This window comes from Amphiprion ocellaris, chromosome 3 (genome assembly GCF_022539595.1).
Source record: "Amphiprion ocellaris isolate individual 3 ecotype Okinawa chromosome 3, ASM2253959v1, whole genome shotgun sequence".
Taxonomy (NCBI): domain Eukaryota; kingdom Metazoa; phylum Chordata; class Actinopteri; family Pomacentridae; genus Amphiprion; species Amphiprion ocellaris.
This window is the reverse complement of record NC_072768.1, coordinates 34,454,456-34,472,858: the sequence shown is the minus strand read 5'-3', so window position 1 is coordinate 34,472,858 and position 18,403 is coordinate 34,454,456. Positions and strand designations below refer to the sequence as shown.

The 18,403-nt window shown below is 36.3% G+C and overlaps 1 protein-coding gene across 2 annotated transcripts in view; it reads right to left on the bottom strand.

Annotated features, from left to right (window-relative positions):
- Positions 1-8,252: 8,252 nt before the first annotated feature.
- Positions 8,253-18,403, bottom strand: part of necab2 (N-terminal EF-hand calcium binding protein 2) — a 233,004-nt gene continuing 222,853 nt past the window's right edge. For both annotated transcript variants that reach the window (XM_055008047.1, XM_055008046.1), the window contains one exon: positions 8,253-16,613. In XM_055008047.1, the coding sequence (XP_054864022.1) occupies positions 16,585-16,613 (29 nt within the window). In that variant the 3' untranslated portion in view covers positions 8,253-16,584. The remainder of the gene's footprint in view (positions 16,614-18,403) is intronic.

The window sequence follows — 18,403 nt, the reverse complement described above, 5'->3', positions numbered from 1 at the left end:
CCTTCCTAACGGCTCACAGCCTGCAACAATTCACACATTATCAACTATCTTTCTGACTAAACTAAGATAAAAAGTGAAAAACTGCCTGATTCCTGCATCATGAATGTAAATCTTTTTGGTTTTTATGACAGTAAACTGAATATATTTGGGTTTGACATTTTATAAACCAAAACAAGAAATGAATTACTGGAGAAAACAATCAACAGATTAATGGACAAAGAAAATGTGTTTTCCAACATATATGGCTGAATTACTCCAACATTACAAGATACATACAATTTAATTCAATTTTATTTATATAACGCCAATTACAGGTCAAATTGTCTCAAGACTTTATTTTTATATTTTTTGTCATATTTAAAATATGACAAAGTAAGAAATTTAAACCTCTTGACTAATCCAATTTATTATTTGGTTTTTAAGAGACTAAAAATAACTTTCTCCACTAAAACTAATAAACATGAGGTCAAATAGAAGGAACAGTTTTAAATACTGCAGTCCCACGATGACAAGAATAAAGTTTGTCAACAAAAAACTAAATCTCTGCCTGGTGGATTCCATGAGAAGTCCTAATAGAATGCTAACTAAAGTGTGACTACTAAAGGTTTGTGGTGACTAAAAATCTCAAAGTAAAGATAAAGTTGAACATCTGGATGGAGGTTGATAAAAAGTTGACCTTCCCTTCATTTCTCTGAGCCGAATCCATGGATTTTATGGATGGTGGTTTAAAGACCTGCTCTTCTAGTCGTCTTCCTTCTAGTGCTGTAAAAAAGTCAGTCCATCCTCTGCCGACCTTCAACACCTCTTCATGACAGCTTGTTCTGCCTCGACCTTGGTGGAAACTCCAGAAACTCAGGAAACCCATGGAGACTCGAAGAACTCGTGGAGACACGAGAACTCGTCGGGCGCTGGAGAGGTGTGGTGGGATGGTGGGGGAGTAGAGGGGGGAGGCCGCCACCCACCTCCCCGCCTACTCTCGCCCTGACTCCACCCAGACTCCGACCCACTTGGCTCACGCCCATGTGGTCACTTCATGAACTACGATGTCAAAAGGACGACGAAATTTATTTTTTTTATACTGAATCTGATAGCTCAGTGGAGTTAAGGATTTGCCTATGGAGCTGCAGGTCGCTGGTTCAAGACCAGACACTTCTTAAATTTCTCTCAAAATCCTGCAAAGACAAACAAAGAAAAACTGCCCGTGGGGGCTCTTGCAACCTGCGACCTTTCCCACTTGGTAGCCTGTCCTCTTATCCTCCTGAGCTATTCGCTCAGATACTAATTCTTCTTTTTTTTGCGCATTTATCATCTATTTTTTGCCATTTTCGAGTTTTTTTTTAACTCGAGTCTCGACTCGACCGTTTTTCTCAGGGGGTTGGACTTCAGCCTTTGTGCTGGAGGGTTGAACCCTCAGTTCCAAGACTTTCCAAAGCCTCCAGACCTCCCGAGTCCTCAGGACCTGAGCTTTCAGACAGTCTGAGGGCTGAAATTTTCTAAGTCCCACAGTAGTTCTCTGTTAGTTTGAACCTTTAGACAGTCTGAGGGCTGAAATTTTTGAAGTTCCTGAGTAGATGTCTGTTAGTTTGAACCTTCAGACAGTCCAAGGACTGAAATCTTCGAAGTTCCTGAGTAGTTCTCTGTTAGTTTGAACCTTCAGACAGTCTGATGACTGAAATTTTAAAAGTTTCTCAGTACTTCTCTGTTAGTTTGAACTTTCTGGTTAACAGAAGCCTTAAAACTTGTGAGCATGAGTCTTGATATCACATTTAGACCATCCATCTGAGTTCTTCTCAGACCTTCACCTGTGGGTTTTTTAGAAATCCTCAACAAACTTTGATTCTCTTCACTGAACAGTAAAGTTTGTGGAGATCAGAAGGTAACATTAGTTTGATCAATGCCTTCAACTACTAGTAGACTTTATCTGGAAAGCAGTTTTCTGAAATGAGTTCTTAGTAAATCTGTCTACAATCAAACCAAGAACATAGAAAGAGGAAATGTTTGAAGAAACAACTTGATGTTTTCATTTCAGACTAGAAAACGCTTTAAAACCTTTATCTGTTTTTGCTCTTTTTGATCGTTTTATTGTCTCTTCTGTTTAATTTGATCTTCTAAAGTCTAACTGGTGTCTTTTCAAATGTTTTGTCTTTAGTCTGATTCTTTTTAAACGTTTAGTTTTGCTCTTTTCTCACCTTTTATTCTTTTCTAATGTCTGATTTGATTTCCAAATGTTTTGTCTTTCTAATGTTTAATTGTTTTTTTCAAATGTTTTATCGGCTTGAGTTTTTTTTCCTTTCCAATATTTAATGTTTTGATTAAATCTTGAAGGTTTTTCTTTTTAAATGTTTTACCACCTTTTAATGTTTAATTTTCTTTTTAAATGCTTCATTGTATTTTCTGTTTAACTCCTATTTGAAGTTTTATTGTCTTTAAGATGTAATTTTCTAATTAAACATTTAATTTTTTAATTAAATGTTTTGTCTTTTTAAAGGTTTAATAATCTAATTAAATGTATTTTGTAATTTTGTGCATTTTTAAAAATGTTTAATATTCTTCTTGTTTAATTGCATTTTTTAAATGTTTAATTATGGAAAATATTTTATCTGTAATTTTTAATATTTGTATTTTAAAAATTTTGTTTAATTTCATAATGACATGTATTGTATCTTGTTAAATTATCTAATTCAATATTTTGTCTGTTTAATATAGTTAAACATTAAATACAATTAAATTATATTAGACAAAATATTGAATTAGATAATTCAACAAGATACATGTCATTATGAAATTAAACAAAACTTTTAAAATACAAATATTAAAAATTACAGATAAAATATTTTCCATAATTAAACATTTAAAAAATGCAATTAAACAAGAAGATATTAAACATTTTAAAAATGCAAAACATTTAATTAGATTATTAAACCTTTAAAAAGACAAAACATTTAATTAAAAAATTAAATGTTTAATTAGAAAATTACATCTTACATTTCATCTTTTTAATAATAAAACTTCTTAAAAGTTTAATTGTATTAAAAAAATTTTCCTTTGATTTAATTGCTTTTTGTTATGTAGTTTATTTCTTTCATCTTCTTTTTCTGTCAAGATTTTAACCCCAACCTTAAAAATGAAATAAACCCTTAAATCACAATGAAAATACTTCTGTTGTCACAATCACGAGTTAGTCAATTATTCAGTTTATCAATTCAACTTTATTTGTTTAGCACCTTTTACACAGATGACAAAACTAAAAAAGCAAAGAGAAAAAACTATGATTAAAACTATGATTAAAACTCAAAAACATTTAAAAAATAAAAAAATAAAAAAAAGATTTAACATCGTAATAAAACGTGTCCAGGGGATGGAGGGAGTTTATTGAAGTCTTCTTGGGCTCACATGGGAAATCATTTAAAATATAAACTTGATATTCAGTCTAAGGAAACTGCAGAGCGACAGAAGAACCAACAATATCTCCTGTTTTCTCCTTTAATGAGTCGACTATTCTTGTGCTTTCAGACCAAAGAACTACAGACTCTTCACAACCTGCTCAAACTCTTGGTACAGGACCTCACCACACGGGTCAAGAAGGTTTCTGTCTCATTTCTACTCTGAAGCTCACCTTCTCCTGCTCAAACTACTGACAAATGTTTCTGCTGCTCTAAAGTCTGGTCCCCAGAACTTCCTAAAAACTCTTTAAGTCTCTTCTGCTGCAGGTTGCTTTGTAGAACTGTTGCAGAAAACCTCACTAAACCACATGGAGGGGCCTCAAGATAGTCGTCCAAATGAAACCATACAAAAACCAAACTAGCACAACCCAAACACTAAAGTCTCCTGCAGCCTACCAGAGAACCTCTGAGAACAGAGAATCAGGACAGGAACTCTTACCTTCTGGACAACCAACGCTGGTTCACAAACAAGAATACAGAATGTGTCTGACCAGAAACCTCTGAAGACTCACTACAGCCAAGATAAAGACACAACTCAGCTGCACCAAATCCACTAATCACTGTACACATTAGAACCATGTGCTAGCTGTGGCTAAAGAACCACCTTTACCAAGACAACTATCCAGTACAAAGCCCTAAAACACACCAAGAAACACATTAAAGATGATTTTACTGCTGGAAGCTGCAAGCCAAAGCCTAAAAAACAAACTAAAGCAATGGAGCCAAACCCAGTTCTGTGGTGAAGAAAAGCAGAGGAAATGTTTGTCTGCAGCTAAATGAAGCAGGAAGACACTGAGCTGCTCAGGTGTTCCTGATAACACTGAGCTGCTCAGGTGTTCCTGATAACACCAAGCAGCCACCTGGACAGCCAATAGGAACACAGCTTACTGGAAGTCCAGAGGGCTGGGTTAGTGAAGGAAATTTAGTTTAAAGTTGAAGCAGAAAGTTAATAAAGAAAGTTGAAAACCACCTTCTGATACCTGAAATCTCTGAGTTTTCACACAAAGAACACCTGAACATGTCAAACTGGTTCCATAGTAGAACCATCATTGTAAAAACGTCATAGTATGGTGTGTTGCTCAGAAAACATTACAACCCGGCTGTCAGGGGACAAACATGTAAGAAACATGAGAACAGAGAGAACCCAACCAGTAGGTCACAGTTTATCATCCCCCAGTCATCTCCTGAAGTCCATATGGTGAGAGACATCAGTATCTGGTTGTTCATTTACCAGAGGATGCTTATAATCATGCTGATGTGGTCTGTACTCTACAGTATTTTAGTGACTCAATAAATGCCTAAGTTGTTTTTTTAAAATGCTTTTTAGTTTTTAATAAACATTTAACAGCCTATATGTGATCAATAAATGGCCTTTGCCTATCGTAAGAAAAACTCACTCAGAACTCTGATATGTTAACAGTACTAAATAAATCAATAAATACATGCATACACACAAAAATAAGTTAATACATTAACTGTGTTAAGATAAGATTTAGATTTTAAAAAAAGTTGTTTATGTTTTTGCAGAATCCAGTATTGCTCACTGGTTGGTCATTACATTTTATTAGTTTGATTTCACTGTTTAAAATGATGCCACCTCTTTTCAGACAGAACCTGTGATCATAAAACAATACAAAATTTTTAGTTCCGTGTTAATAAAGCACTTAAAGCTTTAAGTATGGCTAAATGCTTTTTTCAAAATTAAATATATCACTCCTTAGGTGGTAGTGGCCCCAAGTTCAGTAAAGTTGGAAAGATATTCACAGATTCAGACTTCCAGCATCAATAACTCATTAGATATAGGTTGTCAAAACATAAACGGTGCCTCTTTCCCATTGTTGCAAGGCAGACAATGTGCTACAAGCCCAGTTTTATCAAAAGTAGCTGTCTTTCAAGCTACAGGAATAACATTAGTGTCTATGGAGTGAACAGGATCCGTCTGCAATTTGCAAAACCGCTGCAACAGTAAAGAGAGACAAATATTCAATAACTTCACTCTTATACATTGTAGTGTCACTAAAATCACTGCAGCCTTCAACTGGCTCCTGTTGACAAAGTGTTTTAACAGAAATGTAAATGCTGTAATTTGATTCTTTTAATGAACCATGTAACTTGAATGGATGTGATGCTGGTGTGACCACAGTGCACACGTCTGATGTTGCTCACAGTGGTCCAAGGGACGCTCAGGGAGTTTGTGTGTTTGCTCACACTCAGGAAAAATTACAGGGAACATTGCCTGTCTGACACGTCAAACATTCGCAGGGTTGATGTTCTCACCACAGATGTCTTCAAGACATGGTAAGTGCAACAAAGCAGCGTGCTGTAGCAGACACTAAAGGTAGTTTTATGTATTTATGTGACTATTTTCTGTTCACTTATTATAAGTTTAATATTTAAGAAAGACATTTTGTTTTGACAGTTATTTCACTTAGTATCACTTTATTATGCACTTTGATGTCAGCTTTATTTCGTTTCAAAGGGATAGTAACTATCACTGTGCCGACTGTTTATTTTTTTGATTATATGCACTGAAGATGTGACTGTCTCAGATGAGATCAAATATGGACAGGGACAAACTCTGTTTTTTGTTATTTCAAAAGAAGAAAAATGTCTCAAGTTCTGAAAAGTTACTGTTAAGCAAGTTACTTTTTAATGCACTTTGAGATGTGACCAAAACAAAAGATGGTGTTTCTAATCTGCACTTAGTTTTTGTGTTCATATGCACCTTAACCTGTGCTTATATTTACCTATCAAAATGTGTTGAAGTTGTGTGTTTGAAATGTAAAATTTAAAGAAGCAGTATTTCAGCACAGGTTTAGTTTAAGTACTGCTCTTCTATTGTGTTTATGTCCTTTTGGATGTGGCAATACGTTAATAAACATCCAGTGTGTTTGTTATCTTATCTGTTTGTGTTTATTTTAAATAGTTGACTTTGCTCACTGTCTGCTAAAAACATCCGGCCCAGCTCATGTTCTTAGTCTGAAAATCCGGCCCGAGTCAATTTTTAATTGAATAGCCCTGGATTAAACTGTGTCAAAAGTAGTGAATAATCCAATTTCTCCATTGTTTTAAAGTCTGCAGTGGGTTTATGTATAGATTATGGAGGCTCTTAAGGACAAAACACATACAGGAAGGTTTGGTTTCTTAGTTTATTACCAACAATCAGGACAGTTTGCAGAAACAGCTGTGAAATCTGTCAATAACGAATATATATCTGTTTAAGCTATATTTGGAATATTCTCCTACTGTGGCGTCAGACAGCCTTTTTCTTTCTCGCTAGATTTTCTCAGCTGTAGAACTTGTTTCCCCCATAATATAACCAGAACTTTAGTTTGAAAATGTAAAAGAAAAAGGACAAATGGATAGTGGCTAAAATTAGTGATGTTAAAACTGTGAAAATATCTCTAGTGCAGTGGTGGAAAGTAATAATAATCATCATAATAATTGCTTTTTTATATAGTAACTTCTACAAAACAGACTTTACAATGCACTTTGACAGACAAGCCAAAAAAGACGTAGTTGAATTTTAAAAAAATAGAGTTTAGTTACAAATAAACGAATAGAACAAATGCAACTAATACAAAAAAAATTAAATAAATGCACAAAAATACAGATAAAATAAATAGAATAAAAGAAAACTGACAAAACTATTAAAAAAAGGCGGGGAAGGGGAATGACAATAACAAAAAAAGTAAATTTACTGAGGTACTTGAGCACAATTTTGAGTTACTTAGTACTTAAGTTATTTTCATTTTGTACTACTTTATACTTTACTACAATTTAGAGCCAAATATTAAACTTTCTTTTTCCCACTAAATTCATTTGATAATTTGGGTTAGTATTTTATCTTCCTTAGCAGATTTGGCTCAAAAATCCAAAAGAGATATAAGAATTCAGTGAAATTATCTAATATTTAAATTAAGATAAAACTTTAGAGGAAATAAAGTAAAAGTAGAGTAAATAAACTATATAAAGTCGTTAAGTTATCTTTACTAGAAAAAACTGTCAGGTAATAAGGCAAGAAAAAAAAGACCAAAGACACAGAATTTCCTTATAAGTTAATTAATAGAACAAATTCCAATTATTACAAATAAAATACTAAAAGCACCAAATAAATTCCAGACAACATTAAAGAATTAAATAAAAGAATAAAAGAAAACAGAGTAAATTGTTTGAAAAAACATTACTTAATTACAATTTTTAGTTACTTGCATTTCCATTTTCTTCTACTTTACTACAATTCAGAGCCAACTATTATACTTTTTAGTCTGCTACGTTTTATATGCTAATAGAAACAATACAAAAATAAATAACAATCAATAAATAAACCAATATAATACTATAGATTAAGAAAACCATGCAGAAGAAATTAACAAACTCGTCATATGAAGAAGTTAAATCACCTCAGCTTCCTTTAAAGACAATACAATAATAAAAATACATCAATAATATACATTATCATCATTATCATTGTATGTACTTCTACTTTTGGTGATTTAAGTATATTTTTTATGCTTTTTTTAACACTTAAGTACACATTTAATGCATGACTTTTACTTGTAACTGTATTTCTGCACTGTGCTACATTATATCTGCTATATGTTTTACTTTATTTCTAACATCTGAGTACTTGTTCCACATCTGTACTTGTGTTTTTCTGACTGAGATCAGATGGAAACTCACTGTTCATTTTAATGCAGACTGATATGACAAATGAAAAATTCAGATTAATCCCACGTCTTCCAGAACATTTGAGCAGGAAGGAGCCACGAATAACCGTCGGCATTTAATAACGAAGCCACACAGCTCTCAGTTTTATACTTTTATTGAATTGCATCACTCTACATCATCTAGAATTTCAACAAGATATTCCTCAAAGACCAAATATAATACTTGCATCCCTGCAATAAGTCTCTACACTCAAGAAGAGAAAGCAGTTTTACTGAAACATACATTAAGAATTAATATTTCATTAAACATTGCCATAAAAGTGAATGTTCATTCTTGTATGCCATTTTTCTAGTCATATTTATATTTATATATATATTTTATATAATATATTTTAATCTCTGTCTCCCTTCGTAGGAATACTAGAAAAGAAAGAAGAAGGTAAGAAATGCACAAAACCCATTGAAGAGTAGCATGGCCTAATACTACAGCAAAGAAGTTACTGGACATTCAGTTGACATGCACTCAGTTGAAGGATAGAAAAGAACGCAGCCGGACGAGGGAAGAGTTACGACGTCGCTCAGTTTGGCAAAAGTTCCTGATTGGTTTCGTTTCATTTGGCATCGTGGAGGTAAATCTGATGACGTGTTCAGTCCACCAGCTTCCTACAGCCACAGAAGAATGAACGACGAAGCAGGTTCGACAAATTCAGGCGTGTTTCTGTGTAACTTCACCAAAACTAAAACCCCAGTCAAGAAAAATCAGGCATCATGAAGGTTTTCAACTTTCTTTCAGACTTTGGGCTTCGAACTCAAACTAAATGAGGGCATTTAACACGTCATTTGAGTCTTCGGCACAATATGAAACGATCGTACTTCAGTCAACAGGTTGTTTTATTGAAAACATTGAGAAATTATTATGTTAAAAAGCGTTGCTACTGCTAAATGAAGCAAGACAGGCTTAGATAACACACTGACTATGGATAAGTACCTAATTAAGGCTGCAACTAACAGTTACTATTCAGCCTCAGGTGGAAACACCACCATGTAAGTGTTAAATGGATAAAACTTGATCTGTCTCAAAAAATTTGACCAAAAGCCTCTTTCTGCTCATCAAACTGTCAAATCAGCGCAATCTGACAACAGTATCCTCGCTCTGTGACGCCAAAAATGTAAGCCTTTACTTCTAGATTTACTGAAAATCCAGTAAAACTCTTCTTGTTGCTTAGGTATACACGAGTTAGCATTAGCCAACATAGCTATGGTTAGCGTAGATGTTGCTTGCTGCTAGCTGGGATGTTCATTATTATTCCGATTAATTTTCTGGATTGACCAATTAATTTGGTCTCTAAAATGTCAGGAAATGGTGGAAAATGTTGATTTGTGCTTAACAAAGCCCAAAATAATGTCCTTGAATAGCTTGTTCTAACCACAACTCAAAGATTTTCAATTTAAATGTGACAAAAGAGGGAAAGAAATTGGAAAAAAAAAATCAATTTTAAGAAGATGGAATCAGTGAATTTTGCATCCAATTTTTATTTTTTAATTGCTCAAACCAATAAATCGTTTATCAAAATAGCTGATAGAAAACTGGTAAACTTGTGTAAATATATCTATTTTACCGATCAATGCTGCTGTTTATTCCTGACAGCTGCACATTAGAGCTGTTAAACTTCGTATATTTAAACATGATATTGTATTTTTGGTCTGAGTCTGTTCCATAATGCAGGAAAATTTACTTTCATTTTTGGCCAAATCAAAGTGAAACTAATGTTACTGATTGAATATTTGTTGCAATAAATACCAGTAGAATAATCCATTTTTTGTATCAGCTGAAGTACCAGCAGAGTAAACAGATCAAACATAAATCCATATTTATGCCATTTCTGCATCACTGGATGAATATGTGTTGGGTTCCCATGGCAACGCGTTGAATACAATGTGTGATACTGTAACTACACGGCTTCATTCGGTGGTTTTAGCAATGTACGGTTCCACGTTTGCAGATAAAACATTTTTCTTCAGCTGAGAATAATGAGGAAACGATTGGTCAAAAAGGAGACCAGGTTAGCTGCACAGCATCCGAGCCACCTTCATGATACTGAAAACTTTAGGCTAAACAAACCTCATTAAACCCACTAATCCTGCTTCGTAGTACAGTCCTCTGATCTGCACACTTTATTTACCCCGCTGCCGGTAAAACGTTCTTTCTCGATCTGCTTCGGCTCACGTTAAAAGGCGAAACTCTTCCGTCATACGGCCGAGTGCAGGTTGCACTGAGGAGTAGGAGGATAGAAAAAAGAAACACAGTCTGAGGGACATTCAGGAATGTATCAACAGGAAACAGTATTGGCATTTCTGACAGTTCACTCGACTATCTACCTCATATACACGACCCAAACCGAGCTGGGCGAAATGTACACGACAGGATGACCCTCAATCACGGCGGTCGGGCTGCACTCAGCTGTAAACTATGGCTATCAGGATAGTAAGTCACTGACATGTAAACACCGATCCATGCAATATGGCTTTATGTTGCTATTGAGAGTTTAGCAGCTCCTTCTCGAATGCAGAAAAGATTCGTAGTGGCACAAGAGTGCAAGTGGTTAAATCTTTTGTAACAAGTGAGAGGTTAAAGGCGCCCTGTGGAGTTTTCTTGGTGGCAAAATGTTGTTTACACTCAGTTTCTCGTCCAAAACAGACTGAAGCTGTTTCTGCGTCATTAGTTTAGCTGCGGTTTAAGGTTCAGGGTGGCTGGAGGAAAATGCTGTCTCACAGCCGGGTCCTCAGAAGCAGATATACACCTAACCCAACTGCTGTGTCCTGCAGAAATCACTTTGACCCATTTATACCTGAAACCGACAGAAAATCTGTATATGGACGGTTTATCTGGAGAATCATAGCAGCTTTATAGGTTTCCTGGTTTTAAAATGTGTTCTTGTGATTGAAGAGGTGGAGTTAAGTAGCTTTTCTTCTTATAGGATTGATGTCTTCTTCAGAAAACATACTAAAGCTGTACACCTAGATCCAATCACAATGCAAGTCTCCAAATGTCATTTAACATATTGCAATCTCAATATCTTCCATTTTCAGTTATTTTTTTCCTCCCAGTATTATACTTCTTACAACTTTTGCCATTTACTAACATCAACTCTTCACAGATTTCCTTATATGTCACCTGCTCCAGTAAAAAACACACCTATACCATACATTTGTTTGCCAACAGCACATGAGCAATTTCTTGCTATGTAAAATTTGATGTTTTTTTTTTACTGTAGTCAGCATTTTAGTTAATTTCCCATCTATAATGAGGGGAACATGTAGAAAAAATACGGCTTGTGAATAAGATTAAATCCACTGTTACCTCACACAATAAGCCAGTAACTAGTGTACTATTTACCAAACAACAACATCTGACTTTAATCTTTGTTGCTGTGTTCAGAACATATAGAGTTGAAAAGTTGCCATTTCCAATCACCGAGAAATTATATCACTTTAGGGCTTTTTAGTTTGCTTTTAAAACCTCCACACAGGCAAGAATAAGAGGCATTGCTGACAAGTTTTGGGTAGGCAGGCTTCCTAAAGTTGGCCAATCAGAAGAAAATGGGCTTTTAGGGAGGAGGTTCTTAAAGAGACAGGAGCAAAATGGCTTCTTTCAGACAAAGGTACTCTAGTGGAATCCGACAAAGAAAATATAGAGCTGGAAATTAGCATAATACGTCTCCTTAATGGTAGCTTCATTATACATCTGGGCTTGTTTTTACACAGTTTAGCGCTCAGGTGCATTTTAAACCACTGCAATTTCCGCATTTGTTCTAAACCACAGCTAAGCTAAATGCTAAGTGACAAAGCTACTCTAGTAGAGTCCCAGAATGATAATGAAGGGATAAAAATTAGCATAACATGCCACTTTAAGGGTAACTTTATGATAGATCTGTGCTCGTTTTTACACAGTTTAGCACTCAGATCCATTTTAAACCACTGCAAGTTCCGCTGTCGTTCTAAACCACAGCTAAGCTAAATGCTAACTGGCACAGCGACAGCTTCACTTCTAAGAAATAAATCTATTTCTTTCCTAATAACACATTAGCAAAGCAGACCTTTGATTTCTTCATATCTAGCATTGTTTGTAGCCACGTTTGCGAGCTAGTAACTTGCACATTACTACCTTTCTTGGCATTTTATTGCCACTAACTGAATTAAATAACTGCTGTGAAATTATACAAACATTGCTCCATTAGTGGTCCAAAACTCCACGTGGTGCCTTTAACACTCAGATTAGTAAAAACATTTCACCTATAAAGCAGCGACGCCTTTGCATGCCTGTTCTACAAGCCTACTGTTTTTCTGTTACCGTATATATGCAATAATAATCAACACTTCCATGTTTCACACAGTCCTGTCCGGCTCAGTGCAGCCCGGCGCGCTAGACGAAGGTTTACGGTGCAGATCGACATCAGTATCAGTGTAGCTGGATCCCCACTCACTGCTACCACAGTACCGGCAAGATGAGAAAATAGACCCGACAGTGAGGTGGATGGCAACATGGCACCTTTTTAAAGAACAGAGTGATTCATCAACAAATCTTTTTACCCAGATAAACAGTAATACTATATATAGATCTCTAAATACTCTCGTCATACTCCTTAACTTCTAATGTATCTTCAAGTCACGATATTCACTCATTTGTACATTGTGCTTTCCGAGTCTGATTGGGTTACAGTGGTGGGCTTACAGTGGCGGTGAGGAGGCAGATAGGAGAGATCTGAATCGAATCAGGGCAGTAAATAGTAAATTTGAATCTACCTTGAATTGTTAAGTTTGTGTACATAATTTGACTATGTCAGAAAGCATCCCAACGTGAAAATTGGACTTTTAGCTATTTGTCTTTTTAAATTTGTTGAAAATATAACTCTCTGCAATGTCGACTTCTTTAAATCAGTGGTTTTTTTTCATCTTTAAAGGGAGGATCAACAGTGGCGATCGACCAAAAAATCTGAATATACCTCGATTAAATCTGTTCATTTACCTAATTCAGCCATGGTAGAAAGCATCCCAGCATGTGAAAATTGGACTTTTAGCTATTTGTAGACACATAATCGCATTCCTGTAGAGCTTTTAGTCAACTTGTATGCAGCAGGATTGCAAAAATAAGCCAAGATGAGCGAGCTAGTCGCCAAATTGCATTGCTGTCAGTCAGGTTATCAAAAAAATAAGCTCATCAGTGCTTCTGGAGGATGTTCTGACCTAATTTTTAAAGGCAAAATCCAGCCGATGAAGCCTAAATTTGTAGAAAATGCAACTTTCTGCCATGTTTCTTTAAAATAGTGGGGCTTTTTTTTGCATCTTTAAAGGTAGGCTCAACAGTGGTGACAGACTTAATCTTTAAAACTGCCAAAAAAATCTGACTATACCTTGACTTAATCAGTTTGTATACATAATTTGACCATATTAGAAAGCATCCCAGCATGTGAAAATTTGACATTTTTAGCTATTTGTGGACATGTGATCTCATTCATGTAGGGTTAGGGTTAGGGGGTTAGGGCCTTTTATTCTACTTGCATGTAGCAGGATTGTAAAATAAGCCGATATAAGCCAGCTAGTTGCCAAAATCCATTAAATATTATTAGAATAATATGCACATCAATGCTTCTTGAGGATGTTATGACTTAATTTTTAGTGGCCACATCCACCTGATTGAGCCTAAATTTGTAGAAAATGTAACTTTCTGCCATGTTGAGTTCTTTAAATTAGTGTAATTTTTTTCCATTTTTAAAGGTAGTCAAGAATGGCAGTTGACCAAATCTTTAAAATGGGGCAAAAAATCTGAATATACCTTGACTTAATCCATTCATTTAAGTAATTTGAGTATTTCATAAAGCTAACCAGTACACAAAGATTGGAATTTGTAGACCCATGATTGCATTCAGGTTGAGCTTTTAGTCTATTTGCATGTAGCAGGATTGCAAAATGAGCCGACATGAGCCAAATAGTTGCCAAATTCCATTAAATAATATTGTCATTAGCCACATTATCAGAATAAAATGCTCATTAGTACTTCTAGAGGATGCTCTGGCTGAATTTTTAAAGGCAAAATCCACCTGATTTGGCCTACATTTGCAGATAATGTAACTTTCTGTAATGTCTTATTTAAAAGTGTTTTTTTGCATTTGTTTAAAGGTAGTCAACAGTGATAATGCATGTGATCACATTAATAGATTTTCATGCGAAGGTGGTTGATTTAGCTGCTACAGTACGTTAACCTCCACAACTCTTAACGTACTGTAGCTGCTACAGCACGTTAAGGGTTGTGGAGGTTATTCTTCCAGTGATGTTAACTGAGTAGGTCTTGTGCACAGACTTCTAGAAACTTGTATCGATAATATTACTTCAACAGAAGTCGTGAGGTGCGTTCCAATATCCATACTGCCATACTGTTTAGTATGCAGGAAAAAGATACAGGTATGCTAGCTAGTATGCTTTTCTACATATTCTGACCCACGATCATCTACGCTGTTACATCAAGGTTTCTTGCAGAGCACAAAGAAGCTTGATGACTGTTATTTTGCACTACAGACTGTGACGGATTTATAAGCAAGACCGCTAAAGCTTAAGGTTCAAATGTTATGACGAATTCCCAAATTAGCAGCTGCAGTACGTCCTGAAAGTAAATGTGATTTGATTTCTACAAAGAAATAATGCTAGTGGGGAATTCACTCATTGAAAAAACAGAATAATCATCTTTTAAATAACCCTTTTGAACCTCCTCGCCCGTGTGGTGATGTTTAAGGCTTTATATTTAGCGTCATTCAGATTGGTTTGTGATGGTAGCTGTTCGGATACAGAGAAGCCACAGCGCCTACAGAGCCGCTGCCACTTTCACTGAGGAGAAAACCTGCACCATAAGCACTAAAAGAGAAATACAAATATAATAGAACAACATTGGCAATATGTACAACCTCTACTAGACTCGCACAGCTAAGAGAAGCTACCCATCGCCGCTTCAGACAATCAAACAGAAGGCAAGAAATCAAACCGAGAACAGTGACGTGCTGCTCGTGACTCTCTAGTTCTTTCTCAAGGTAGTGGATAAATCAGAAATGATCGTTCGACAGCAAAACTCATCTAATGACCCTGATGTCAATGATGAAAACAAAGCTACATGAAGAACTAGAAATCAATGACTGACTCTTGACTGTTTTTGAATTTTGACATCTGTCTTCTCAGATTTGGGTTTTGTGGTTCTGCTGCTCATGAAAAAAACATTTTTTTGTTATGCCTAGCATGTCCTTTATAGACATTACTCCCACAGCAGCCATTATATGTTCAATAAATGCAGATGAAGCTCATAGAACAGAACAATTGAGTGGATCTGAAGCATCTGATGGAGGTAAAATAGTGAGAGAATTTCGGCTAACTGGCTAAAAAGCTAAATTTGCAACTTGTACTCTGGTTTTCTGAGAGTTTATTAGAAATAACTCTTTCATTTTGGCTCTTTCTTGCAGCAGTAATCATACAAGAAAACACCTGTGAGCAACTCTACTCCACAATTATACTCTTGTTCCGTCACTTTTTGAGAATCCATTCTTCCTTTTTTAAGCCTCTTACGCAAAAACGACTTGCTAAATGGGGTTATTCAGGCTAAGCTCATATTTTTTCCAGCTAAACTGCAGCTACGTTTTGAGAATATCAACAACAAAAGTCCTGTTATATGAACATTATTAAAATGAGCATTTTGTCTGCAAGCTGATGTTTCTAGCCACTAGATGCACGACTTTCCTGCTTTCTTTTTGCCCGTTTTCAGTGCAGACAATTTGCTTGCACTTCAGTCCAGATACTCAGGACTTTTAGCTAGCTGTCAGAGACTTACTGTTCTGTTTTCCTGAGATTGCATGCTAATCTGACAACTAGACCGCTCTCGTTTATGACTTCAGAAATGGCCGATGTGAGAATAATGTCCAAAACGTGATCGGCTACCAACGAAAAAACTCCTGCATTCTTTCGTAAACGGTGAACCAGCAGCTACACAGATGATCGTTTGAACCCTAATGAGTGATAAAAAATTAAAATGCCGCATTCCCACATGGACCACCCAGTAACTGCTACATGGAAAACTCAAACTCGGGGTCCCTGCTACATGACAAACTCCCCCGTAAAGTGGCTCGGAGCTACTTGAAACATGAAATAATCTCCAGCGAAAACTACCTGTGGTGAGATGCGAAACACGTCTTCTGTAAAATGCACTGTTTGTTCAAATTTTCACCGCAGTTGACACCGTTCATTTGCACTATGTAAACATGTACTTACAAAAAGAGTTGGGGGGAAGATGTGGGGGTGAAACGCAGGGGGAGGGAAGGCTTTTCTTTTTTTAAGGTGGGTTTGGAGGGAAGGGAAGTTGAGGAGGAGGGAGAAGAAGAAGAACAAGAAGTGGGGCGTGTCCAGGAGTCTTGGCGTGTAGTTGAATATCTTCATGCTCAGTCCCTGTTCACGCTGCACCAGGCGGCTGCAGGAAAACAAAGGAAGGCGAGGTGAGAAAGAGGCCAGAGAGGAAGATGTTAAAGAAAATGAGCCCTAGAGGGGAGTTCGGGGGGAAAATGAGGAGAAATTTGGCAGATGGCGAAGAGCGACGGATAAAAAGTGAGACACCGAGGATGGCAGCCATCCAAACATCAGCCTGAATCACTGACAGCCCGTCTCGGATTCGTGTCAGTCAATTTAAACGCTGCCATTTTCTGAGCAGGTTGCTGCAGTTGTTTGAGTTTCAGATAATGACACAGTCAGGGTTCTTGACAAAACACTAATCGCTTCCTCGGGACTGTGAGGAAACCGTGTTCGGCTCCTGTAATTGTGCTCTGTTGCGTCACTGCTTTCATTTCGATCCATTGCAGGATGGAGTTCCTTTCAGACGCCGACTTCTTTATAACAATCTAATGGCAGCTGAACGTCTTGGCTTCTTTTTCGCAACAGCAGTCGCTTTAAACATGGGACAAGTCTGAACTGTATTCTGACAAGTTCATGCACAGGCACAGAGATGTAAGTTTCATGATCGGCAATGTGACATTTACAGGGTCTCCCTAAAGTCTGGATACAGGGAAATTCTTTAACTATAAATTTTTTTGCCTCCACAGATTAAATATGGCTTTGTCGAAAGAAGAAAGAGTTGAACTGGTACTTCCCAGTGGATGTGAAGGATGGACATATCGAAAGATAGCAGATGAATTTAATGCAGGTCATCCAAGGAGGATTCCACTCGGCTTTTCCACGGTGGTGAAGGTGGTTAAAAAGTGTAAAGAAACGGGCAGTGTCATGGACAAACCCCTTTCTGGATGACCAAATGTATCAGCCCATACTAAAGAATTGGTCATGGCTAAAATTCATGCTAGCCCCAAAAATCACTTCCCTAACCCTAACCCTGTATTTCCATATGTCCATCCTTCACGTCCACCGAGAAGCACCAGTTCAATTCTTTCTTCTTTTGACAAAGCCATATTAAATCTGTGGAGGCAAAAAATATTAGAGTTAATGAGATTTCCTATGTGTCCTGACTTTAGGGACATCCTGTATACTTATAGCTGTGGGGATTCACCCACGCACAGATTGCAACCAACAACCGACATATGCAACCTTTTTTAAAGAGTCTACGAGTTAAAATTATCCTCCACATTGATGAACTTGCATTAGTTTAGTTTTTGCTTTTATTAGTGATCAATATGTGACCAATATTTCCTTTAATTAATGATTTTTGTTGGAAAAAATGGCAAAACTGCCTATAATATTACCTGGTGCCAAAATTAACAGATTCACTATCTTTTTTGTTCTGACAAAACATTGGAAAAACCATCAATTTTTAGTTTACACTCCAAGAGAACCTGGAAACAAGCCAGTAGTCCCATTAAGAAGCTGAGAATTTTAGACATTTTTGGGCATTTCTGCTTAAAAGACTCAACTATTAATCAACTGTAATGGTTTATTTTTCTGTAAATTAATGTGTGTTAATACTTGACTAATTTAACTGGACCTATGTGGCTTAATCTTTTTTTTGTCCTTCATTTTAGCTGATGAAGGTGTAAAATGTATTTCTGATAAACTTTAAAACAAATAACATATCATTGTGCTGCAGTCTTCTCTTGTCTTACTTGTCAACTGACTAAACCACTAATCATTTCATTTCTGCGGGACTTGGTTGGTTTCTTGGTATCTATAAAATAACAATCTGACGTGTTGTAAAGCTCAACGACAAACTTTTGCCCCGAAGGAAGTTAATCCAGTCGTGATCTAAACTGAGGATTGGCT